At 44.3% G+C, this 25,458-nt stretch overlaps 1 protein-coding gene and 1 long non-coding RNA gene across 4 annotated transcripts in view; one reads left to right on the top strand and one right to left on the bottom strand.

Moving 5' to 3' along the window:
* Positions 1-25,458, top strand: part of GPATCH1 (G-patch domain containing 1) — a 39,669-nt gene that overhangs the window by 4,711 nt on the left and 9,500 nt on the right. For 2 of the 3 annotated variants that reach the window (XM_053906034.1, XM_053906036.1), the window contains 14 exons: positions 670-804; positions 3,218-3,303; positions 5,313-5,473; positions 6,126-6,223; positions 8,065-8,123; positions 8,486-8,728; positions 9,649-9,796; positions 13,804-13,883; positions 17,194-17,398; positions 19,128-19,424; positions 20,647-20,825; positions 21,071-21,198; positions 21,861-21,997; positions 22,325-22,491. In XM_053906034.1, the coding sequence (XP_053762009.1) occupies positions 670-804; positions 3,218-3,303; positions 5,313-5,473; positions 6,126-6,223; positions 8,065-8,123; positions 8,486-8,728; positions 9,649-9,796; positions 13,804-13,883; positions 17,194-17,398; positions 19,128-19,424; positions 20,647-20,825; positions 21,071-21,198; positions 21,861-21,997; positions 22,325-22,491 (2,123 nt within the window). The remainder of the gene's footprint in view (positions 1-669; positions 805-3,217; positions 3,304-5,312; positions 5,474-6,125; positions 6,224-8,064; positions 8,124-8,485; positions 8,729-9,648; positions 9,797-13,803; positions 13,884-17,193; positions 17,399-19,127; positions 19,425-20,646; positions 20,826-21,070; positions 21,199-21,860; positions 21,998-22,324; positions 22,492-25,458) is intronic. The other variant, XM_053906035.1, reaches the window with a different exon arrangement.
* On the bottom strand, positions 1,023-19,307 carry LOC109251600 (uncharacterized). The gene is made up of 2 exons (XR_002073599.2): positions 19,205-19,307; positions 1,023-1,283 (listed from the first exon to the last, which is right to left on the bottom strand). It is a non-coding gene; the product is annotated as an uncharacterized LOC109251600 (long non-coding RNA).

Here is a 25,458-nt window from a genome sequence, read left to right as displayed (position 1 = left end):
ATTAACCAGTAATTTGTGACACAGTACCTGAAAGTGTAAACCTAAGGAATTTTTAGACTTTATTAAGCTCCTTTCCACTATGTGATGTAGCAAGCCAGCCCTTTTCAGCAGAGCAGGAAAATGATTAATTTGAAAGAACAGTAACTATGGAATCAGGAGATTGCCAGGAATAAGGACACATTTGGGATTTGGGGAGAATGGGCAACACCAAAGGACAAACTCTGGGCTTGGGATGCTGTGAAGTTCTAGAAGAGATACAGAACTGTTCCTTGTGTAGCGAACCTTCTCATGCCCTGTGCCAGCCCCGCGACCTGCCTCTGGCATTGCCAGTAGAGTTTATCTCCAACGTTGGAACCGCCCCCGCCCCATATAATTCAGTTTATGTGATGGACTTTAGTGGGAATCAGGCCATTGGTGCCAAAACGTGTGTCTAACAGAAATAAGAAACATCTATAATAGCCTTAGAACTATAAAGAAGCTTGATACAGTGTGTTACTTTAGAAACTACATAAGCTAGTAAAGCCTAGGAATAAAAAAAAAACTTAATTAAACTTGTTACACTTGAAATTACAAGAAGTAAACAATTCAGCATGTTTAAGAAATGACACTTTCCCTAAATTTTTTTCTAATCCGCCACCTGCTTCTCTCTCATCAAAATACTTTTTTCAGGTGAAAGACCAAAAAAACCAATTCCTCTTCAGGATCAGACTGTCAGAGACGAAAAAGGAAGGTATAAACGGTTTCATGGGGCCTTTAGCGGAGGTTTCTCTGCTGGGTACTTCAACACTGTTGGCTCGAAAGAAGGTATGATTTTCCTACATGTAGCTATCATATCATATCATATCGCTGAACTATCATAAGATTCTCCTCCTCTTCCACCTCTCCCTTTTTAAAAAAACTTCTTTAAACACTTTAATACACACACTGTAGACTTTTGTGTTCTTTCAAGATTTGGCATGTTTTCAGAGTCCACTGGTATGTTGTTCATTGGTTACAACCTGAGAGTGAAAGTTTTCTTTCACTTAAAAAAAAAAAAAAAAAAAAAAAGATATATTCTCACCAGATGGTTAAGTGACGATAATGACTTCCGTTTTATACCATCGCATCTTGCCACACACAAAATGCTGTCATACACATTCCCTCAGGTAACCATTGTCTTCCGTGTCTTAGTGACTGAGGAAGGCAGGTGTCATAGTTGCTTTGTAGGTGAGGCCACTGAGTGTCAGAGCCGCTCTCTCCTGGCACTGGGGACCACAGCATGCTTGTCAGTCTATGCTCTCAACCTGAAGAAAAATCAGTTAAAAATTTCATGTTATGCAATATAATGGATTCTGCATTGTTTAAAGTCATGTATGCTTTTTAAATGTTTTCACACAGAAACTGGAATGACTTTTATGTGCCAGATAGGAAGGGAAGAAGAACTGAGTAACTCATGTAGCAATTGTTGAGAACAAAATGGGACACGGTTTTATATATACACAATAACTTGTATAGAACAATAGTAAAATAAAGATGAGAAAAGCCATGTAAGAAAAATAGTTGGGGTAAATAAGATGGTTTAAAGTTCAATATCCAGAATGTGTAAAGAGCAGTTCAATGAGCAAATGACCAAAGTATCTGAACAGTTTACTCCAGAGGAGATAGAAACGCTGTATTTAATATTCAGCCTTATTACTAAGAAAGGCAAAGTAAGGTAACCAAGGCACTATGAAATTAGCACACTTTATTAAAATGTTAAAAGTGGCAGGAGGGTTGGTGACGAAAGAAGTACACTAATACGTTGCTGATTGTTGCGATTATAGCTGTGCCATATATTGTAATAAGACCAGCTCAAACGATTGTCAGGAAGACTGTGATACGTTCATACCCTGGAGTATCTCTTTACCATTAGAAGGACTATACAGAAATCGGGCAAAGACTATAGAAATCCAAAGTGGAGGAAGGCAGTGGCCTAGGAGAGCTGATCCTCACTCCCAGATACCTGGGGGTATCTCCCAGGCCTGCCCAGAAACCTGCTCCACCCACTGACCAAGAGTAGATCTGCCCCATACTCCTTAGGTCCACAGGACTCCTGTAGGAAACCGGAAAGGAGGTGTGTCCCTCTCAGAGAAAACTACAAAAGTGTATCGTAGAGGGTTACAGATGCATTTGACCTCCAGGCCATTCTCACCGTATAGGCATGGTACATGCTTGGTGACTATGGGCAGGGAACCGGCGTGGTAGTTATAGGACCCAGGGGTTTGATGGAATTGGGGGTGGTATGGGCATTACCTGTCCTTAGACTGGCCAGGTTGAGTCCTTGGGCCAGGGCACCCTGAATTTGCCTGCACTGCTTCTGTGACTCGGTGCCAGCCACCCTTTCACAGCTGACTCGTGCCCCTTGATGTTATGTCTTCATATGTTAACAAGTTGGTATCTGTTGCTGTCCTCTTGGTCTCAGAGTGGTCCTGCCTTTTAAGGTGACCTTGCATCTTTTGGTTCACATCTACTTGGAAAAAGAATGTCACTTTCTTCTCTCTCTCTCTTTTTTATTTCAAAAAAAATATTTTTAATGTTTATTTATTTTTGAGAGAGAGAGAGTGAGACAGAGAGTGAGCAGGGGAGGAGCAGAGAGAGAGAGGGAGACACAGAATCGGAAGCGAGCTCCAGGCTCTGAGCTGTCAGCACAGAGCCCGACGCAGGGCTCGAACCACGAACCGTGAGAACATGACTGGAGCTGAAGTCGTATGCCTAACCGACTGAGCCACCCAGGTGCCCCTCTCTCTCTCTGTTTTTTTTTTTTTAGAGAGAGAATGAGGGAGTGGGGGAGGGGCAGAGAGAGAGGGAGAGAGAATCTTAAGCAGGCTGCATGCCCAGCGCAGAGCCCAACTCTGGGCTTGATTTCACGAACGTGAGATCATAATTTGAGCTGAAATCAAGAGTCAGATGCTTAGCCAACTGAGCCACCTACGCACCCCATCTCCACTTTTACTGTATAATTTGATTTCTCTTGGTCCTAGATTCTTAGGAGGAAACCTATCCACTGAGTTCTGCCAAGAGTTGTGAGCATTAATAAAGTTACGTTGTATAATTATCTCTACATGAGCAGTGAGATAGAAAGTAGCTAAGGGTTTGTAGGTACTGGGGGTTTCAAGTACATAATTGCATTATTTAATTATTTAGTAATAAACCAACATACCATCTATTATCATAATATTCTAAACGCTTTTCTTTCAAGGATGGACACCCTCTTCCTTCGTGTCTTCGCGACAGAACAGAGCAGACAAATCTGTTCTTGGTCCCGAAGACTTCATGGATGAAGAGGTGGGTGTGCAGAACCGGAATTGCCTGTTAGCCAGTGGGATGCGTGCGGTGCCTTAGTCTCCCCAGAGGGTTCAGTGTACGAAGGCTTCTTTGTTTGCGAGGCTTTTTCTTTTAGGAGTTTGGACTAGAGTACTCTGTACCTCAATGCATTCTTGTTCACTGGAGTAGCATCTTATGCTGGGGCCAGTTTCTAAAGTTAAGGGTGGAGAGGAAAGTCGTTCATAGGCAAATTTCCTTGAAGAAGCCCCAGTTGCTCCAAAAGTGCAGTATCCACGGAGCTGAGTCCACAGCCTCCGACAGTAACTTTGTGCACACCACCGTTTAAGGAACGGTGAGTGACTAGACCAGTTAGGAGTCAAAGGGAGCCCTGTGCAGGCACCTGGGTACCTCATTAACACAACGATGACTGTGCACTTCTTAGGGGTAAATGGAAGCTGGGGGGGGGGGGGGGGGCTTGTCCTAGGGCCTACAGGGTGTGCTCCATATTTTTTTAAAAAAGGTTTAGTTATTTATTTTGAGAGAGAGATACAGCATGAGCAAGGGAGGGACAGAGAGAGGGGGAGGCAGAGAATCCCAAACAGGCCCTGCATTGCCAGCGCAGAACCTGATGCGGGGCTCGAACTCCCCGGCCGCGGGATCATGACCTGAGCCAACGGCAAGAGTCGGAAGCTTAACCAACTGAGTCACCCAGGAACCCCATGCTCCATTTTGCTTTAAAATTAAACCTCTGTTTCCTTAAAACCTAGTCATGGATTCATTTGTGATAAAGAAGAAATAGAACACTATATTAACATCCTTTAGGTTGCAGGTAAGAGGCAAGGGGAGGTCCCCTTCCTATTTGACTAGCATAATCTATATGGAAACATGACTCATGGAACAAGAAGCCTAGATGTCAGCGAGGCCCCGCGTCCTCTCTTCTCAGCCATCTTCTGCATGTCAGTTTGTCCTTACATCAACCCTCCTTGTGGTCCCAAGGTGGCTACAGTAGCTCCAGATGGCACATCCAGGATCACATCACCTAGTGGAAGGAGGGCTTTTCTTTGGTATCTTTTCTTGAGAGCAAGGAAACCATTCCCATAAGTCCTACCGGGGATCTTACCTCACGTCTGCTGGGGCAGATTGTTTTACGTGCTCATTCTTAAAGCCATCCTTGGCAGTGGAAGTGGGATCAAAGGACTGGCTTAGATAAGATACGAACCCCTATTGCCTAACTCTCCCTGGGCCCCAGCATACACACCAGGACACCACTGTGGGAGTGCATGGTGGCACCGAGGGGGCCGGTGTCTGCACAGCTTCAGGGCTCTGTGAGGAAAGAGGGAGGGCATAGGCTATCGGAAAGGCAGCCAACAGGAAATTCAGAAACACTTAAGGTAGCACGTACATGCTCAGGAATGCTTGCTGACTGTGACTCTGAGATTTGCCCCCTACACTTTGACCTTGGAAATACTGTCTGAGGCAACAGTTACTTTCCGTAGAAGTAATTATTGGATTTTAATTACTTCTTTTTTTTTTTTTTTTTTTTTTGGATTTTAATTACTTCTTATCTTCCTAGCTTGGCTGTGCCTCTTGTGGCCTCACTGAGTGGCCGTCGTCATGCCCTGTCCTCGGCTACCGGCCTTAGCTTTTGTGAGGACCCTAAAGGCAGATATAAAGTCAGCTGCTCCACACACACATGCAAACACACACACACACACACACACACACACACACACACATATAAGTCAGCTGCTCCACTGATGCCTAATTTGGCTGTGTAGTTTTTTTGTTTGTTTTTTAAAGTTTTTACGTATTCATTTATTTAAGTAATCTCTGTACCCAACATGGGGCTCAAACTCACAACCCCAAAATCAGAGTTGCATGCTTTTCTGACTGAGCAAGGCAGGCATCCCATCAATTGTGTGGTTTTAACTTTTTTTTTTTTTTTTTTTAAGAAATAAAGCTACGTGATGTATTATGGCTAATCACTTACCAAACAATGTAAGTAATTCTGTTTGAATTTTCTTTTAAAGGATCTTAGTGAATTTGGGATAGCACCTAAAGCAATTGTCACCACGGATGATTTTGCTTCCAAAACCAAAGATAGAATACGAGAAAAGGCCAGGCAGTTAGCAGCTGCTACTGCCCCCATTCCTGGAGCTACTCTGCTTGATGACCTCATAACACCAGCAAAGTGAGAAGAATTTTGTTCTAACTTTTGTGATCTTGGCATCTGCTTTGCATATACATAATGATCTTAATTACAGGTAGTTTGGTTGCAAGTAGGAGAAGCCTAGCTTGAGTGCAAAAGGGGGTTTTGCCAAAAGGATCTTGTGCTTTTATTGCATGGCGTATTCTAGAGCTCCAGTGACCAGCTCTGCTGCTGGGGCTGGTGGAGGCTGGTGAGCTGTTAGGAACTCGGGTGCCTTCCCTCCCACCCTCCCTCAGAAGCCTCAAGGGCTCTCTCCGGTCTGCCTCATTCTTCCCTCTCTTTCTGCATATCTCCTTGTTCTGTTCCTGGGTTGTGTGGCCTGATGTGGCAGCCTCAGACTCATGGTTTCTTAGGCCCCAGGCTTGACAAGGACCATTTAGAGCCCCCAGGTGTCCATTCCAAAGGCCCAGCAGAGAGGACACGGATGGGCTTCCCCAGGTTCGGTGTGCACCCACGTCCAGTGAGCTGTGGCCAGAACGGCAGGGCCATGTGGTTCTGATGTGCATGGGGGTGGGCTGTGTTTCAGGGCTCAGGCACAAGTGTGTGAGCTGGACAGGGACTCAAAGACTGCTGATTTCTTACTATCCTCCAGTATTATAAAAGGAAGTTCACGTTCAATGCCTTGATATCCTAGATTATCTATTGGTTTTGAATTGCTAAGAAAAATGGGCTGGAAGGAAGGACAAGGAATTGGCCCTCGAGTAAAGAGAAGACCTCGCCGACAAAAACCTGGTATGTATATTGATTGTCATCAATTCTGTAGCACACTTTTTAATGGCTACACGTTTCGGGAAATGAAGCTGCCGGGCAAAGTAATATGCAGATACAGTTGACTGCATGCAGTTGAAAATCCATGTATAACATTTACTTGTTTATTTTCAAGTACAAATTATATATATATATACTTAAATAACATACAGTGTTATATTTCCACATGTTACTATTGACTTCCTAAAAACTTATCTGCTTAATAGCCTACTGTTGACCAAGAGCCTCACTGATAACATAAACAGTCAATTAACACATATTTTATATGTTATAGGTATTAAATACTGTATTCTTACAATAAAGTAAGCTAGAGAAGAGAAATTATTATTGAGAAAATCCTAAGGTAAATATATTCACATTAGCTCTACTATAAAAAGTCTGTGTGTAAATGGACCTTTGCAGTTCAAACCTGTGCTGTTTAAGAGTCAACTGTATTTTTTTTTTAATTTGAGTACAGTTGACACACAATGTTACATTAGTTTCAGGTGAGCAGCGCGGTGATTGGACAAGTCCATAGGTTCTGCTGTGCTCACCACAAGAGTAGTGGCCATCTGTCACCATACAGCGCTGTTACAGTACCATTGACTGTATTCCTTGTGCTGTGCCTTTTATCCCTGTGACTTATGCATTCCAGAACTGGAAGCCTATATCACCCACTTCCCTTCACCCATTTTGCCCATCTCTAAGTCCCCTTCCATTTGGCAGCCATCAGTTTGTTCTCTGCATTTATAGGTCTGATTCTGCTATTTGTTTATTCATTTATTTTTTTTTTCTAGATTCCACATATGAGTGAAATTTGTCTTTCTCAGCCAATACTTAGCACAACATCCTCTAGGTTCATCCATGTCACAAATGACATGATCCCATCCTTCTTATGGCTGTGTAATATTCCATGGGATATTTAACTATACCCCATCTTTCTTATCCACTCGTCTATTGATGGATTCTGAGGGTGCTTCTATATCTTGGCTATTGTAAATAATGCTGTAATAAACATAGGGGTGTGTGTATCTTTTCAAATTAGTGTTTTTGTTTTTTCCTTTGGATAAATACCGACTAGTAGAATTTTTAGATCATATGGTATTTTTATTTTTAAATTTTTTTAAGTTCATTTATTTTGAGAGAGAGAGAAAGTGCTGGTGAAGGAGGGGCAGAGAGAGAGAGGGAGAGCGAGGATCCCAAGCAGGCTCCGCATCGCCAGCACGGAGTCCAATGCGGGGCTTGAATTCACGAATCGGGAGATCATGACCTGAGCGGAGGTTGGACGTTTAACCGACTGAGCCATCCAGGCACCCCTATTTTTAATTTTTTGAGAAACCTCTGTATTGTTTTCCACAGTGGCTCTACCAATTTCCATTCCCAAAAGGTCACCTGTATTTTAAGGCTTTCTGTGTGTCATGCGTAATAGCATTGTACTAGAATTGTACTAGTTTATATTTCTGCTAGCACCATGTGAAACTGTTTCCTACTCTTATCAAAACTGTGTCACAGTTTAATAGGATTCTTTTCTATTTATGTCTTACCCTTGGTCTCCCCAGCCAGAGTACGAACTCTTGGAGGCAGTAATAATTTCCTTTGGGTTCTCTGTGGCCCTGGGACAGTAGTGGTTAGTCACTGAGCACATTATTGACAGAGTGTGGGTGGGGCAGGGACTGGTGGAAAACAATTCCTGAGTGATCAGTCTCTGACCCTAAAGCCGTAGTACCTTTCATAAGTGCTGTCATGGACTTCTAAAGAATGTCAGCAAGTTAGATTTCCATATTTTTAGCTGCTCATGACTAATGTATTTGACATCTCTTTTATAGATCCTGGAGTAAAAATCTATGGCTGTGCATTACCCCCTGGAGGCTCTGAAGGATCCGAGGTACTATATGCAAAGGCTGACCTTGAATTTGGTATAGTGACACCTGTTAGTTTATGAACGTGTAATTTTAGGGTCAGAAGAATTTTAGAAATCAGTCAGATCCCATTACGGTGAAATACCCCTACCCTGAAACTGTCTTCATGTCAGAGAATGTATTCAGCAACATGCCCTCACCATACATGTCCAAGGTCTGTTCAGATTCTTGAGTATCAGGGACTCAATTTAGCGATTTGTAATAGTGGAAATGAAAGTTTGGTCATTGTTCTGTTTGGAAGTAGTCATTTGAAAATAGTATTTTATAGGCTTCCTTTGCACCAGTCAGTGACTCACCTCCATTCTCCTTTTTCCTCGTGGTTAAATAGGATGAAGATGATGACTATGTGCCTGAAAATGTGACCTTTGCACCCAAAGACATCACACCTGTGGATTTCACACCTAAAGATAACGTGCATGGACTGGCTTACAAGGGCCTGGATCCCCACCAAGCATTGTTTGGAACTGCGGGAGAACATTTTAATCTTTTCAGTGGGGGACCTGAGGGAGCCAGCGATCTCCTTGGAGAGATTGGGGTGAATAAAGGAAGAAAATTGGGAATTTCAGGCCAGGTAAAAGTTTCTGTTTCATGAACATGGAACCATTGACAAATGAGAACGCTTTCCATATTATACTATATCTATAGCAGTCATTATTCATTGACTATGCGAAGACTTTGAGGTGGTTATGTTTTCCTTACGGCCTTTTCTGAACACGGTTCAAGCACACCTTCCTGATTTTAATAGGTACTGCTGAGATCCTGTGACCTAATGTTCTTTAAAAAAACATTTTTTTTATGTTTATTTATTTTTGAGAGAGAGAGAGAGACAGAGCGTGAGCAGGGGAGGGGCAGAGAGAGACACACACACAGAACCTGAAGCAGGCTCCAGGCTCCAAGCTGTCAGCACAGAGCCCAACGCTGGGCTCGATCCCACAAACCCCAAGATCATGACCTGAACTGAAATTAAGAGTCTGACGCTCAACCAATAGCCACCCAGGCATCCCTCCAAATTTTTTTCAGTAATTTTCAGTAACAAAAAGTAATCCTTGTTGGAGGCCATGTCCACAAAGGTTATAGATTCTTACAATAGCTATTTCAGTAGTGGTGCCTTGAGATCCTGGTCACCAGCACTGGCCCCAGGCCACAATGACCGGAAGATGAATATTCTGCCTTTCTGCTTTTGGAGGCCCTGTTCTCCTCCCACACTGATGCTGGGTGTGTTCTCCACGCCTTCCTTCGCTAGGCCCCAGACCTGTAGCTGCTGCTAGGCCTGGAGGACAGCCCCAGCACTGGAGGATGGCATTCACTTCTGGTCACTGTTTCCAAGAGGACTTGAGTGTGTGTGTTAATCTGGTCTCCTGCTTCCCTTCTCTCTTGGTGCTCTTGCAATGCTAATGTGGTCTGTTCAACCACATCCTTAAAGGAGCTTTATTCTTCAGTGGAGACATGCTCTAAAACCTGTCATTGCTGTTTGAAACCTTGTTTTTGAAGGCTTTTGGTGTTGGTGCCCTGGAAGAGGAAGATGATGACATCTATGCCACAGAAACTTTATCCAAATATGACACCATTTTGAAGGATGAGGAGCCTGGAGATGGACTCTACGGCTGGACAGCACCCAGGCAGTATAAAAGTCAGAAAGGTAATTCCATGGACCCTCAACCAATGGTAGGACCAAATGTCAGGGTATCAGGAAGAAGGGATTGCAGAATTGATAACTGCAGTGTCAGCCTCGGTGGAGTTGGGGGGTGGTGGCCAGAGATGGAGGGTGAGAAACAAAGTGGAGAGAAGAGAGGCCCCGTGTGGGGGGGTAAGACAGAAGGTAGACCGGGTCGGAGCCAAAGCCAGCTGTCAAGACAAGGCCAAGGTGGGGAGGAGGAAGAGGTCTGGAATCAGGGAAGGAGCGAGTATGTGGACAGGTGCTCGTGCTGCAGGTCAGAGGTGGCACTGGGTCAGAGGGAAGCCCAAGAAACTGGGCAACTGGCCAACATAGGCCCAGCAGGTCAGAAGGCCAGGTGCGGGACCTTCGGTGTGGGACCTTCAGCAAGAGGGAGCTTGGTCCTGGCACCCAGCCTGTCTCCTCACTTGAGTCCCTGGTTCCTGGGGGGCTCTTGTTGGGCTAGGAGGTGGACATGTCTTAACACAACTTAAATTTCAAGTCAGGGTCTGTAGTGACTCAGATCCTGTGGTTCTTTTTGTTTTATTTTTTGAGAGAGAGAGGGTGCAAGTGAGTGAGGCACAGAGAGAGAGAGAGAGAGAGAGAGAGAGAGAGAAGTGGGGCTCACCCAGGGCTCATGTTTTACCTGAAGTGGGGCTTGAGCTCACCTGACGTGGGACTCGAACTCATGAACTGTGAGATCTGTGAGATCATGACCTGAGCTGAAGTCAGATGCTTAACAACTGAGCCACCCAGGTGCCTTTAGATCCTGTGGTTCTAAGTAATACTTCAGTTTTTCTTTCCAGAAAAGGTGTAGTGTAGGGAGGAGACAGTTTGGAGCAGATGTTAGTAGCATGTGATTTGGAGTCATCTGACTGGATTTGGATCACAGCTGTCTACTGCCCAGCAGTGGGACATGGGGCAAGACTAGTAACCTCTCTGGGCATCATTTGTAAAGTGAGGATCAGATCCGCCCTGAGGGTCCTTGTGAGGATTAAGTGGCATAACTCGGTGTTTGGCATGGTACCTGCCCAAAGACTGAATAAATAGTACCTACTCTTCTCTGGTTATAATGATAACAAGCACCTAAATGAAGTAAGGAGGTGATTGCTGAGATAAAACAGTCTACAGAGACATTTTTAGATGAAATTTGATCTAATTCCTGTACAACACAGCTGAAACATACATGTTGAAATCTAAATAATCCGAGCATAACTTCCCTAAAGGATGCCTATTTTGCATTTCTTTTTTTTTTTTTAATTTTTTTTTTTCAATGTTTTTTTATTTATTTTTGGGACAGAGAGAGACAGAGCATGAATGGGGGAGGGGCAGAGAGAGAGGGAGACACAGAATCGGAAACAGGCTCCAGGCTCCGAGCCATCAGCCCAGAGCCTGACGCGGGGCTCGAACTCACGGACCGCGAGATCGTGACCTGGCTGAAGTCGGACGCTTAACCGACTGCGCCACCCAGGCGCCCCACCTATTTTGCATTTCTAGAAGGAAAAGAAGCAGGCGCAAACCAGTTTTTAGAGGTGGTGAGCTTAGCGACTGTGAACACAAATTCTGAGACAGGCTGCCTGGATTCCAGCCCTGGCCCTCCCCACTTAGTAGCTGTGGCCTCGGGCATCCTTGCCTGGACAGTGGGCATGACTGTGGCATATACCCAAGGAGATTTTAACGTACATGAAGGGCTTGAGACCTGCCTGGCACACAGCATGCACTCTGAGTGTCCGTGGCCTCTGTCATGATCGCCAAAAAACGAATCTAGGGTTTCGCACAAATGCTGGAAGAGGGTGTGCCCAAATGTTCGTTGATGTCACTTCTTCCTTTTGGTTACCTAGGTTTTCAGAATCTTCTACTAAGACTATGTATTATTTTTATAACTTAAAAAGATGTATGTTAATGTGTTATAATATGTTAATATTACAGATTACATTAACATGTTAATTATTGATCATGTTGATTATGGCAATATATTGACACAATACTATATGACTAGCATTATCAGAATATATTAATTATATAATAATTGCTAATTTATCATACATATTTAGATCTGTCTCCTGGGTCAGATCTTTGGCTTTTCCTTTATACAACACCTTTGTGCTAATTGAATCCTACCCTTCTCCACATCAAGCCTGAGCTGCTGACTTTCCCCGATCCCCCCAGACTCCCCTTATCCCCTCTCTGCCGTGGCCTCCTCATCTCTCCCACCCCTAGACACAACTTTCTATACTTTTGGCCTTAAGGTTTTTCACTGAGTGAATCTAAATTTAGCCAGTCTTCGTGGTTGATTTTTTAATTATTCTTATTTGTTTCCATGATCCATACAGCTATAATAAATATTCTATGGCTCTGTCTTGATGCACATTTGTGTTTTATTTCTTCAGAATAAATTCACAGAAGTAAAATTGCTGGGCTTTAAATGAATACAAAATGCCAAGAGTGTGAAAGATGTTTTTTGTTTATTTTAATTTAATTTTAATTCCAGTGTAGTTAACAGACAGTGTAATATTAGTTTCAGGTGTACAATACAGTGACTCAACACTTCCATTCATCACCCAGTGCTCATCATGACAGGTGCACTCTCCTTAATCCTCATCACCTATTTCACCCCTCCCTCACCCACCTCCCCTCTGGTAACAATCAGTTTCTTCTCTGTAATTAAGAATCTGTTTCTTTATTTGTCTCTCTTTCTCTCTCTCTTTCTCCTTTGCTCATTTGTTTTGTTTCTTAAATTCCACATATGAGTGAAATCCTGGTATTTGTCTTTCTCTGACATATTTCACTTAGCGTAATACTCACTAGCTCCATCTGTGTTGTTGCAAATGGCAAGATTTCATTCTTTTTTATGGTTGAGTAATATTCCATTGCACGTATGTAGCACGTCTTCTTTATCCACTCATCTCCCTGTGGACACTTGGGCTGCTTCCATAATTTGGCTATTGTGAATGATGCTGCTATAAACATAGGGGTGCCAAGAGTGTCAAAGTGAATCTCAAATTACCCCACAGAATTTTAGGAACTTCAGAAGCTGGTACAAAAGTTCAACGTGAGTTGAAGTGCAAAGAATGATTTTGGTGAGGAGGATAGTTATAGGGCTGTGCTGCATTGTAAGTGGCTGAAGACTTACGTCCCACCTGCCCCAGGGCAGCTATGTCTACTTCAGGACCACACGGCCCTTGTGTAAGTGCTCATGGTGGTCATGCACAAGGAGCTTTCGGGTACAGAAAATGCATTTCGTGTATACGGATTTTTGCCATAACTGCTATGCTCAGGAAATCCCCGAGAATCACAGAGCCCCTGTCTGTGAGGTTGTCTCCACAACCAGTGGCCAATCCCTGGCTCCCAGTCCGAGGGCATCGGTCATTCTGTTTTCTGAGTGATCTTTGGTGATCTTTATCTCTTCTTAGAATTTCGTTTGAGAAAAAGACAGAAGTACCTTTTAATTTGGACTGAGATTAGATTACAGGCTGGCCTGTTTGCATTGTCTTCTGTGCCTTATTTGGATAGTTGCTAAGGAAACTGGGGAGTAGTCTTCCCCTGGTTCTTCACCTGGTTTTAGAAATGACTCTCTTATCGTCAGGATTTTACTTTTATCCACACTTATGCTCTTAATGTTTTTTTCTTGAGATCTTTTACTCCATAGAGTATACTCTTTGGTACACCTCACTTTAGGTCCTCCTAAGCTAGGCTTTTTCTCTAAAAGCAATATTGAGGTACTTGTCTTGGAGAGCTGTGGCCTCACATCTGGGGCAGCCTAATCAACGGAGGGTGCCGCGGGCCCGGCTGCCGGTGGCTGAGTCAACAGAGGTGTGATGGCTTTATGTGCCATTCTTCCCTCCCCTTTACTGCTATCTCTGCAAGATACCATGTATGACTTGTGGTATTTACGTTCTTGGAGATAAAAAAAAAAAAAAAAACAATTGACGTCTTTTGTCCCATTCTAATCTTCTCTGCTTCCGGAATTAATCGATGACATCATTTTGCAGAATCAGAGAAAGATCTTCGATACATTGGCAAAATTTTGGATGGATTTTCCTTGGCTTCTAAACCCTTATCGTCTAAAAAAGTAAGGAAAACAATTTTGTTTATTTATTTATTTTATGCTTTAGTACTTAAAATATTCACTGCTAGGTAACCTGAGTTATTATGTTAACAACTGAAAAGTAAGTGAATTCTGTTTTCAGAAAGCAACAGCATAATTATCAGTGATTGTCCAGCAAAACACATTCTGCATTAGAAATGTCAGTAACCACTTTGTATCCAAAATATCTAACTGCTAATCTTTTTTTTAAAGATTTTTTAACATTTATTTTTTGAGAGAGAGACAGAGTGTTGAGTGGGAGAGGGGCAGAAAGAGAGGGAGACACAGAATCTGAAGCAGGGTCCAGGCTCTGAGCTGTCAGTACAGAGCCCAGTGCTGGGCTTAAACCCACGAATCGTGAGATCATGTACCTGAGTGGAAGTCGTTGGATACTTAACCAACGGAGCCACCCAGACACCCCTTTTTAATTTTTTTTAATGTTTATTTCTGAGAGAGAGAGACAGGGACAGAGACAGAGCACAAGCAAGGGAGGGGCAGAGAGAGAGGGAGACAGGAATCTGAACCAGGGTCCAGGTTCTGAGCTGTCAGCACAGAGCCCTATGTGGGGCTTGAACCCATGAACTGTGAAATCATGACCTGAGTCAAGGTCGGATGCTTAACTGTCTGAGCCATCCAGGTACCCCTAAATTGCTAATCTTTAAACAAAATTTTTTAATGTCTATTTATTTTTGAGGGAAAGAGACAGAGTGTGAGTGGGGGAGGGGCAGAGAGGGAGGGAGACACAGAATCCAAAGCAGGCTCCAGACTCTGAGCTTTTAGCACAGAGCCCGACGTGGAGCTCGAACTCATAAACCACAAGATCATGACCTGAGCTGAAGTCTGATGCTCAACTGACTGAGCCACCCAGGTGCCCCTAAATTGCTAAGTTTTTAAATCCAAGTTTTAAGTAAATGGTTATTTCCATTAAAAAAAAGAATTACATTAGAAACTGGTGGGAAAATGGAATTGGTATAATTCCAAGGGCAATGTAACTTAAGGAAAAGTAGAAAATTTTAAGAAGTCAGAAAAGCCCCCATTGCTGCCTCCTCCTGAGTGCAGGGAAGAGTGTTGGCTGGTGTGGACAGGGTTCCTCGAACTCCTTGTCTGGGCAAGCAGAAGGAAGAGAGGCTGTGTGCATGCGGGTCAGGTCCCATGGAGAACTCCACATGCCTTTCCAGATAGTCCTGTTTTTTCATGAGGTCATTGTGCAGCTTGGACCAAGTGGTAATTTGTCTCTGACCCCCATCAGAGCCACGTGCCCACAGGCGGGCATCACTGGGTGATGGTGCTGGCAGCTCAGGTGAGGCTCCTGGCCATTCGCCTTGTTGGCATCCCTTTTTTAGATTGTTCCATCCTTTAATTTGCTCTCTGTTTTTGTATTCAGCAAACGTCTGTTAAGTACCTCTGTGGCTTGGCCCGTGGTTCTTCAGAAGAGGGGAGGCCAGGGGCAGTGCCGCCCGAAACACCACATTTGGTGTTACAGCAGCTTTGATTTGTTTAGTCGCGAAAATGTTATAACAGCGAGCAGAATATATTCAGAACAGCTTTGGGCACATGGTAAACTGATACTATTACCAGAAATGTCAAGTAACGTCAAAGGACGATGCTAGTTTTTTACATGTATGAGAGCATAAAAAAGGCTGAGAAGTACTCGCTTGACTCAGGGCTTGAGGACTCACTTCCTCCAGGACTAAGTCCTGGCCCCCAAGGACAGCCTATTCCCGTGGGGGTGCCAGACGCACAGATTCACTGCAGTGAGGCAGAGGGCTGTATGTGGGGAGACAGACATCGGGGGTTCCTGAGGTGCAGCTTGCTGGAATAGCGCTCCGCGTGGGAACAGTTCAGAGAAGGGCGATGTTCACCTAGCCTTTCACAGGCAAGTATTCTACATATGGGCTCAAAACCCAGCCTCTTTATCCAGAGGCCAAACAGAACGTGATTTAGCAGAGGGAGTGGGATGCTTTGAATCCAGTGGAGGATATTAATAAGAGTTGTGGCCACGCACCCCCTCCCCTTTCTGCCATGCTCCTCTGGATCGGGTGTCGCGGCCTCATAAGAGTGTTTGCCGACTGATCTGGGAGTCCGTATGTTCAGAGGAGGTGGTTGGGCTGAGGCGATAAACAGTGAGATGTCCTGGCAGTGACACTAGCATTCTGCTGCAGACTGTCACTGTGCCGGGTGCTTCCCTAGGCTGCGTGCTTCAGCCACCTGGGCTGCTTGGGAGACCCCGCCTGGCGCCAGCTTTGTGGGGTGGGATGCGGACGTCACTGTTGTCGAACCCTCTGTGAGCCCCGGAGCCACAGCCGGAGAGCATTCGGTGTTTCACTGGTTACGGAGCTCAGGGTTTCAAGTAGCGGAAAAAATCTAGAAAATGGCTTAAATGAGACTGTCCATAAATACATGTTTGTTAGACTCAGAGCAAGGGAGACCTTTCTGTGCAGTAATTTAAAAGTGCGGTATAGGGGCACCTGGGTGGCTCGGTCGGTTAAGCATCCGACTTCGGCTCAGGTCATGATCTCACGGTCCGTGAGTTCGAGCCCCGCGTCGGGCTCTGTGCTGACAGCTTAGAGCCTGGAGCCTGTTTCAGATTCCGTGTCTCCCTCTCTCTCTGCCCCTCCCCTGTTCATGCTCTGTCTCTCTCTGTCTCAAAAATAAATAAAAGTTAAAAAAAATTAAAAAAAAAAATAAAAGTGCGGTATACTTTCTTTTAATGTATCTGTTCTATCATCATCAGTGCCTGAATTTCTCAGATATATTTCAATTTCAATTCAGTCAGCTTTTGAATTAAAAATACCTCAGATCAAAAAAGTAAGTCCTGAAACTCTACTTTGGAACTGAAATGTAACCAGAAAAATAATTCTGAATGGAAAAATAACTTATTTAAAGTAATTATGTCTTTTCTAAGCCTTGAGTCGAACTTTTCTAAGTTTTCTAATTTATAGTAGGCCAGTTCTGCATGTGGGCCGATACGTTGCGTTACCTACTGTCATCTTTCTTGTCACATGACGCATGCATATTGGCATCTGTCTGCAGAAGTGGGCAGGGGTAACATTCAGGATGTGTGGCCATTGGAACAGTAGAGTCCCGGTGACCCTCCAGATCCAGAATGGATGTTGGCTAGACATCTGGAGAGGCTGTTCCCAGTGCGACCCTCCTGCTGGATGTTGGCCTGGCAAGGGCAGGGTTCACAACACTCATGGGTTATGGGTTCTCTTGGGTAAGTCAAACATGGTCATCTTACAGCCTGTCTTTTCTGAGTTTTGTGGGGTTTTTTTGTTTTTTTTTGTTTTTTAAGACTTACCCACCACCTGAATTGCCGAGAGACTATCGACCGGTACATTATTTCAGACCTGTGGTAGCTGCAACCTCAGAGAACACCCACTTAGTCCAGGTATTGTCAGAGTCAGCTGGGAAGCCAATGCCTGACCCAGGGACACACAGTAGGCACCAGCTGAATGCCTCCAAGCGGGCGGAGTTGCTGGGAGAAACACCCATTCAAGGTACGCGCCACAGAGATTAAGAACATTACATTGATAGTAATTGGGGTTATCACAATCAAAACGGAAAGTTGTTTTCTCAGTGACACTTGGTACATGACTGAGTATTCCCACACTGTGAGAACAAAATTGTTCCTTGTGAGCAGCACACATAGCAGTGTGCGTATCCTTTATTTCTTAAGACTTGTTTTCTAACACAAGTTTGGGTTGTGCCATTGAAATCGCAGCTCTTGTCTTAAGCTCAGTGGTTTTCAGACTTGTAATAATTGTCCAGGAATGTGGTGCAGATCAGGGACGCCGGTGCCCTCGCTGTCCCTGCACAGCCTGAGAATGTGTGATTTTTTTCCTCAGGGGAAAGGGGACTGTAGCTCTTTCCCGAAAGCCTAAAAGGGACGAGTGCATCTGAAAGTGTGGACAAGTGTGGAGAATCCCCTCTAGGCTGGCCCAGAAAGACCCACTGTGAGAGGTGAACTGGGACTTGCCATTCGGGAGCCCAATAGATACATCAAATATAACAGACCAGAGCGGAAGTCTTGGTTCCCCACTTCCTTTTCCAGGCCCGCTCTTCCTCCGGTCTTCCCCTTGTCAGTGAATGATGCCACTAGTGATCTGCTGCTTAGACCAGAACGTAGGAATCCTGATTCCTGCCCACCCACGTCCATCAGCAGGTCCTTTAAGCGCTGTCCCCAACACACTGGGGACGCCATCATGTCTCTGCCTTTCGGCTGCTTCCAGCCTGGAGTGAGCGCCCACCCTCTTTCGCCCAGACTATTGCAGAGCCTCATTATCAGCCTCCTTTTTTCTTCCCATCTGCAGTCCCTTCCCCTCAACAGCAGCCGGACGAACCGAATGATATCACTGCCCTTTTTTAAACAGTCCAGTACTTCTCACACTGAAGACAAATGCAGACTCCCCACCAGGCTACGGGATCCAGTCGTGCCTTCTTTTCAAGCCATATCTACTCTCCCTGAACCCCCTGAGTCTAGCCTTGTGATCCTGCCTCCCTCCCTCTGACCCTGCCCACCGCGACGTGCCACATCGGGGCCTTGATGTTCGCCATCTCCTCTGCCTCTGCTCTTCCCTTCTACTTCGGCTTCTTTTACTTAACTCACCACAAATATTATCTCTTTGGAGGCACCTTCCGGGCTTCCCCTGCCCCCTCACATATGCTAGTGATTCCCTGCTCTCCCTCCCAGCCCTCACCTCTAGGCCCCCTCAGTCATGTCAACCTGTTTCCTTCATGGTCTTCCTCTCGTAGCCATCCTCTGGTGTTGCTGACTTTGGGTTTCTCTAATTTCCATGCCCCCATGTAGGGGAGCGGGACTTTGTCTCCGGTGTCCTCCTGGCCCAGGACAGTGCTCAGTGGGTGCTATGACAGGAGTGAATGCCGCAGGGGCAGCTGGCTCTGAACCAGGGCTTGTGCCCGGTGGGACTGTGGAGGTGGTGGCCTCCTCAGGCTGGAGGTCCGGAGCCCGGGATGTCAGCTTCCTTGTTCTAGGACCACTCACTCACCTGATAAACATCCAAGTATTGACCTCCATTTTTGCCAACTGTAAAATAGGAGTCATGTTATTTTCACTGTCTAGTTCCCAGGGATAATACGAGTACAGATGAAAAACTAAGATACTCTAATTATGTACATTTGTGATATTGAACATGTACGTACCACAGAAATGTCACTGTGGTTGTCTTAGGGTACTTTTCATCTCTTCCATATTACTGTTTTTTTTAGGTTCATCTACTTCAGTGTTAGAGTTTCTGTCCCAAAAAGATAAAGAGAGAATCAGAGAAATGAAGCAGGCAACTGACCTTAAAGCAGCTCAACTCAAGGCCAGGAGTCTGGCCCAGAAGGCCTCAAGCAGCAGACCCCAGCCTTCCTCTCCGGACGTGGGTTCCTGCTCGTGGCACATGGCATTGAGTGGTGGGACAGCTGCCACGAGAGCCAGCAACTTCAAACCTTTCGCGAAAGATCCAGAAAAGCAAAAACGATATGAAGAGTTTTTAGTACATATGAAACGGGGTCAGAAAGGTGGGTGCTGGGCCTGGGTCTCCCACCTCTCAGCCAGCGGAAACAGTTTTGCCGTTCTGGCCCTTGTCCCAGATTGAAAGTTGAAGTACCCCACTCCGCCGGTGTTTTGCTTTGTCCTGCTGCAAACAGTGCAAAGATTTTAGTGCCTGGCTCTTGACCTCAGAAAGTAGGAGCAAGCAGCTTGTGTTTCTCCATATCTCAGGTCCCAAAGATAGCTGTTGACGTAGAGAACATGGCTTGGCAGTGGCAACTGCTAAACTACAGACCATTTACTGTGTGCAGATGCCTGCCTTCTGTAAGTGTTGCATTTCACACCAAGAGAACAAGGTCATCTCCCACTTTGTCTTAAAATCCTAATCATCCAGCCCTAAATCATGGCCTAAAATTTGATTTAAAAAGGTAGTTGGCTGTTGAACCATTACAAGGGGGGAAAAATCACTCTGTGATCTACGGAGTAAATACAGCCAGACTGAGGAGAGGGATTACGGTTATTCATAGCAGTTCTCGTGAGCGTCGTCAGCAAATCGGAGGGGTCGGTTTTCGAAAGCAGACCTAAGAACCCACCCCCAGTGTTTATTTATGAAATTAAAAAAACCCAAAAGTTAGAAAAAGGAGTGTTTTTCTGCCAAGACTTAGGAATATAGTTAGGATGAACTTATCACTGTCCCGGAGTGGTAGCAAGTTCCTGGCTTCAAAGATTTGTTTTGTCTTGTCTTGTTTTATTTTGTTTTGTTTTGTTTTGTTTTGAGAGAGAAAGAGAGAGGGCGCAAGTGAGCAAAGGGCAGAGAGGGCGGGGAGGCAGAGAGAGAGGACATAGCTGGGTTCACCCAAAGCGGGGCTCATGTTCACCCGAAGTGGAGCCTGAGCTCACCTGATGCGGGACTGAAACTCACGAAACTTGAGATCGTGAGCTGAGTCAAAGTCAGATGCTTGACCGACTGAGCCACCAAGGCGCCCCTGGCTTCGAAGATTTAACTGAGCATGAGTCCCAAAATGTTTTTCTCTGTTCTGTGTGGTAGACAGAATTCAATAAAAGCATCATGTTGAGGGGGAGACGATATAACCTGACAGGTACTCCCCGCCATGCTCTTACAAACCAGGGTACAGATTTGTGGCCTCTCTGGTAAAATCTACAGAGACACAGTGGGACCCACTGGGTGTTCTTCTCTAAGCCCTACGTTTTTCCTAAGAGTGAAGCAGGTTCTCATTCCTTGTACCGTAGATGCCCTGGAACGTTGTCTGGACCCCAGTATGACAGAATGGGAGCGAGGCCGCGAGCGGGATGAGTTTGCTCGGGCAGCTCTGCTGTATGTGTCTTCCCATTCGACCTTGTCCTCGAGGTTCACACATGCCAAGGAGGAGGACGATTCAGATCAAGTGGAAGTCCCTCGAGACCAAGAGGTCTGTCGCCATCACATCCCTACCTGATGAATTGTAAAATTCAAACAAATGTTTTAGATCCCTCAGTGGAATGATCAGAATACACGTGGCATTATAGAATAAGAATGATTTATGCCTTTTGCACAGTGGCGCAGCATAAGCACCGTTTGGAAATTTTGGAAGGTTGCTTGAAAGCTTTTCAGTGAAAGAGCACTCAGGGCGGTGGTGTGACCGCTTGATGAAACAGAATGAATGTCTTTTCCCAGAATGATGTCAATGACAAGCAGTCGGCTGTGAGGATGAAGATGTTCGGGAAGCTTACCAGAGACACATTTGAGTGGCATCCTGACAAGCTGCTGTGTAAGAGGTTTAATGTCCCTGACCCTTATCCAGAGTAAGTTGGATAAATCTGTCCTCACATCAGTACTCCTTCCCCCATATTAAAGTTAACTCTCCCCCTAACCTACTCATATAAATTCCCTTTTTCTAGATGAATTTACTTGTAAATGCTTGGAGTTGCAGATTTTGCAGATTTAACTTCCATTAATTTGTTACTAAAAATAATAATAATAATAATAATAAGCAAACATCCAGAAAGCAGACTTTATTCTCTACCAAAGATGTGAAACTCAGATATGTCAAGTTACAAAAACTTAATGCTGGTCTGATTTGCCACCTTTTTAATAATCACATATAGTTTACATTTAGAATATTACTTACACTAATTCTTTATACAAGTTCGACACTTTCGTTGAATCTGAGGTTTTGTCAGAAAATTTAGGTATATTTTTAGCAGTGGAGCTTTTCCTTCATGGGAATACATTTTCAAAGTTAAATTCTAGCTCTTACTATAATAAGGGAAACCTCGTGGGCCCTAACATCAGCCATTCCAAATTCTTAAACTGCTTGGAGAAGCACAATCACCTTCAGGGGCCTCTTAGCAAAGAGAAGAGCTAGTGGTGAAAAACACAAGATGGAAAACTTCACACGAACTAGATGTTATCCTCACAGTTGTTATTTGAAATTACATATATGTGTTTTCTTTTCACCCTGCAGTTCAACTTTGGTTGGCTTACCAAGAGTGAAACGTGACAAATACTCAGTCTTCAACTTTCTGACACTCCCAGAGACTGCTTCCTCACCTGCAACTCAAGCAGCGAGTGAAAAAGGGCCGCAACACCAAGGTCCTGACAGTGAGTGGGGCTTCCTCGGGCCCATGGCTGACCATGGTTTCAACCCTGATCCTGTTGGAAAGTCTCCTGGGTACACACGGTGTGAGCTCTCCCTCCATTAAGGGAATCGCTCATATGAACACATTAGCTCGTGTTGTAAGAGTCCAGACGTATACTGTTTGGGGTTGGGGCTCTGCCTCAGCACCTGCCATGTTCCCGACACGTTGCACCATGCCTGGCCCACAGTAGGTCTGCTGGTATTCTTGAATGAATGAAAGAGCTGGAATGGAGAGCTTGCCTTTTACTTGCCACATTCTGATATCACGTCTATGTCCTCCCACCTTTCAGAATCACGAAAACCATCACGATGGGATACATCTAAACAAGAAAAGAAAGAAGATTCCATTAGTGAATTTTTAAGTTTGGCTAGATCAAAAGTTGGCCCACCTACACAAGAGTCCAGCCCTTTAGTCATCAAAGAGGAAGAACATGTGACGGAGTCACTCTCAGATAAGGTATCTGGGGCTTCCAGGTTCTCTTTGCCAGGCTGACTGGGGCGTTTGCCTTTCTCTGTGATGGTGCTTTGTCATCACTTGATAGGAGGGGTCTGCCAGCTTTCTGAGAAGGGCCAGATAGTAAATATTTTAGTCTTTGTGGGCCATATAGTCTCTATTGCAGCCACTCAACTCTGCTGTCAAATGGGAAAGAAATCACAGGCAATATGGAAAAAAATTGGGTTCATCTGTGTTCCAATAAAACTTTATTTACAAGGCAGACAGTGGGTTGGATTTGGCCCAGAGGCTGTAGTTGCCAGCACCTGCTCTACACTGAAGTAGTTTCAATCATGTCTTTGATCATATGAGGAAAGGTGTGAACTTCTTTGCCAGGGATGGCTTTCACTTAGCATCAGCCATTGAAATAAAATTCACTGTGTTTTCTTTTGTGGGGAGTGTAAACAAAATATCCATTGGCTTTGTAAAAACTTGCTGGTCTAATAGTTGAAAGTTGAATTTAATAAAAAGTTAGTTTTACTTCTTTTTTTTAAAAAAAGAAATCAGTCAAGTATGGACATCTCGCTTAATAAAAACTTACTTTACAGAAACTGTAAAGGAACTTACTTTCTTAGAACATTAATCTATAAGCTAGGAAATAGCACTGCAGATCTTTAGAGAGTTTGAGTGTTTTGTGTTGCCTTTTTTTTTTTCTTTCTCTGGAATTATCAAAAAGTTGGTTTTATTTCTGATAGCCTCATTTAAAATGATCTTTTAAAGGAACATGCATTAAAATGTGCAGTTTGGTGAGTTTTTATACAGATACAGATTTGTGGAACCACGCCACAATCAGGATGCAAAATGGTACCGTCACCCCAAAAAACTCCCTCATGCTGTCCCTTTCTAGTCATACCCTCCCCTCCCTGCAAAACCCCCATCAACCATTGATCTCTTCTCTGTATCTATAGTTTTGTTCTTTTCAAAATATTACGTAAATGGAATCAGACAATATACATATATAACTTTTTGAGACTCATACCTTTGAGATTCATCAGTATCATATTATCTTTTTATTTCATAATTTTATTAGTGTTTTATTATTTTTTATTTTAGAGAGAGAGCACGAGCGGGAAGAAGGGCAGAGAGAGAGAGAGAAAGAGAGAGAGAATCTTAAGCAGGTTCCACACTCAGCACAGAGTCCAACAAGGGCTCCCCACCACCCTGGGACCCCACGACCCTGGGATCATGACCTGAGCCGAAGTAAAGAGTCAGAGACTCAACCGCCTGAGCCACCCAGGCGCCCCCCATTTTTTTTAAGTTTGTTTATTTAGAGAGTGTGAGTGGGGAGGGACAGAGAGAGAGAGAAGTCCATGTAGGCTCCTCACCGTCAGCCCAGAACCCGATGCCGGACTTGAACTCACAAGCTGTGAGATCATGACCTGGCCAAAGTTGGACACTTAACCGACTGAGCCACCCAGGCGCCCCATTAACTCTATTTTGTTAATGATTGCTCTATCATATACATGCTTATTTTCTCACAGTTTAATTGGAATTGATATTTTACCACGTCAAGTGGAATATAGAATCTCTACCACTCTGTAGGTCCCTTCACTCTCCAGCTTTATGATGTTGCCTTATGTATTATGTGCACATGCGCTGAAAACCTCATGAGACAGTGTTTTAATTTTTGCTTCCACTTGTTGGACATGTTTAAAGAACTGGTGAGATGACAGTCCGTTTTATTTACTTGGATATTTACCATTGCTGTTGCTCTTTCTTCCTTCCTGAAGTGCCAGCTCTCCCTCCTATCATTCCCTCTGTCTGAGGGATTCCCCTTACTTAGCAGTTCTTTTAGAGAAGTTCTAACTCGAGAGGGCAGTTCTCTTAATTTTCCTTCATCTGAGAATGTGTGTGTGTTTTTTTAAATATTTTTTAACGTTTAGTTATTTTTGAGACAGAGAGAGACAGAGCATGAACAGGGGAGGGGCAGAGAGAGAGGGAGACACGGAATCTGAAACAGGCTCCAGGCTCTGAGCGGTCAGCACAGAGCCCGACGTGGGGCTCGAACTCACAGACCGCGAGATCATGACCTGAGCTGAAGTCGGACGCTTAACGGACCGAGCCACCCAGGCGCCCCTGAGAATGTGTGTTTTATCTGCATTCCTAAATGGTGTTTTTGCCAGATACAGAATTCTGGGTCAACAGGACTTTCCTTTTAACCCTTTACGAATGTTGTACCACTTCCCTCTGGCCTTCCTGCTTGACGATGAGAAATTTAGTTATTCAACGTGTTCCCCTCCTTAGAATGATGTGATTTTTCCTCTGGCTGCTCAAGATTTGTACTTTGTCCTTGGTTTTTGCTGTTTGGTTATGATGTATGAGTGTGGGTTTCCTCAAGATTCTTTTGTTTGGGGTTTTGCTGAGCTTCCTGAATCTTGTTTTTCACCAGATCTGGGACGTTTTCAGCCATTATTTTCTCTGCTCCACACTCTCACTCCCCTCCTGTGACTCTGATGACATAAATGTTACACTTTTTGATATTGGCCCACAGGCCTCTTTTTGGTCTCTTTTTCTCTCTCTATTTAAATCAGATCATTTCTATTGATCTGCCATCAAGTTCATTGACTCTTTCTTCTGTCATGTCTGTTCCGCTGTTATTTTGAGCCCATCTAGTGAATTTCTTATTTTGGTTATTGTATTTTTCATTTCTAAAATCCTCATTTGGTTCTCCTTTATATCTTTTCTTTATTCGCTGAGACCTTTTCATCTTTCCGTCTGTTTGGCCGTATTCTTGGAGCATGCTTATAATAGCTGCTTTAAAGTCTGCCACATAATTCCAACATTTTTATCATGTTGGGGTTAGCGTCCATCAATTGTCTTTTGCCAGTTGAGGTTTTCCTGATTGGTTGTATACCAAGTAATTTTGGATTGCATCCTGGACATTTTGACATTTTGGACATTATGTTATAAGACCTTGGGTCTTGTTTGTTT

The sequence above is a fragment of the Panthera pardus genome, unplaced genomic scaffold, assembly GCF_024362965.1.
Source record: "Panthera pardus isolate Hobbes unplaced genomic scaffold, ASM2436296v1 HiC_scaffold_18, whole genome shotgun sequence".
NCBI lineage: Eukaryota > Metazoa > Chordata > Mammalia > Carnivora > Felidae > Panthera > Panthera pardus.
The sequence above is the reverse complement of the archived record's forward strand: the minus strand, read 5'-3'. Positions and strand labels throughout refer to the sequence as shown.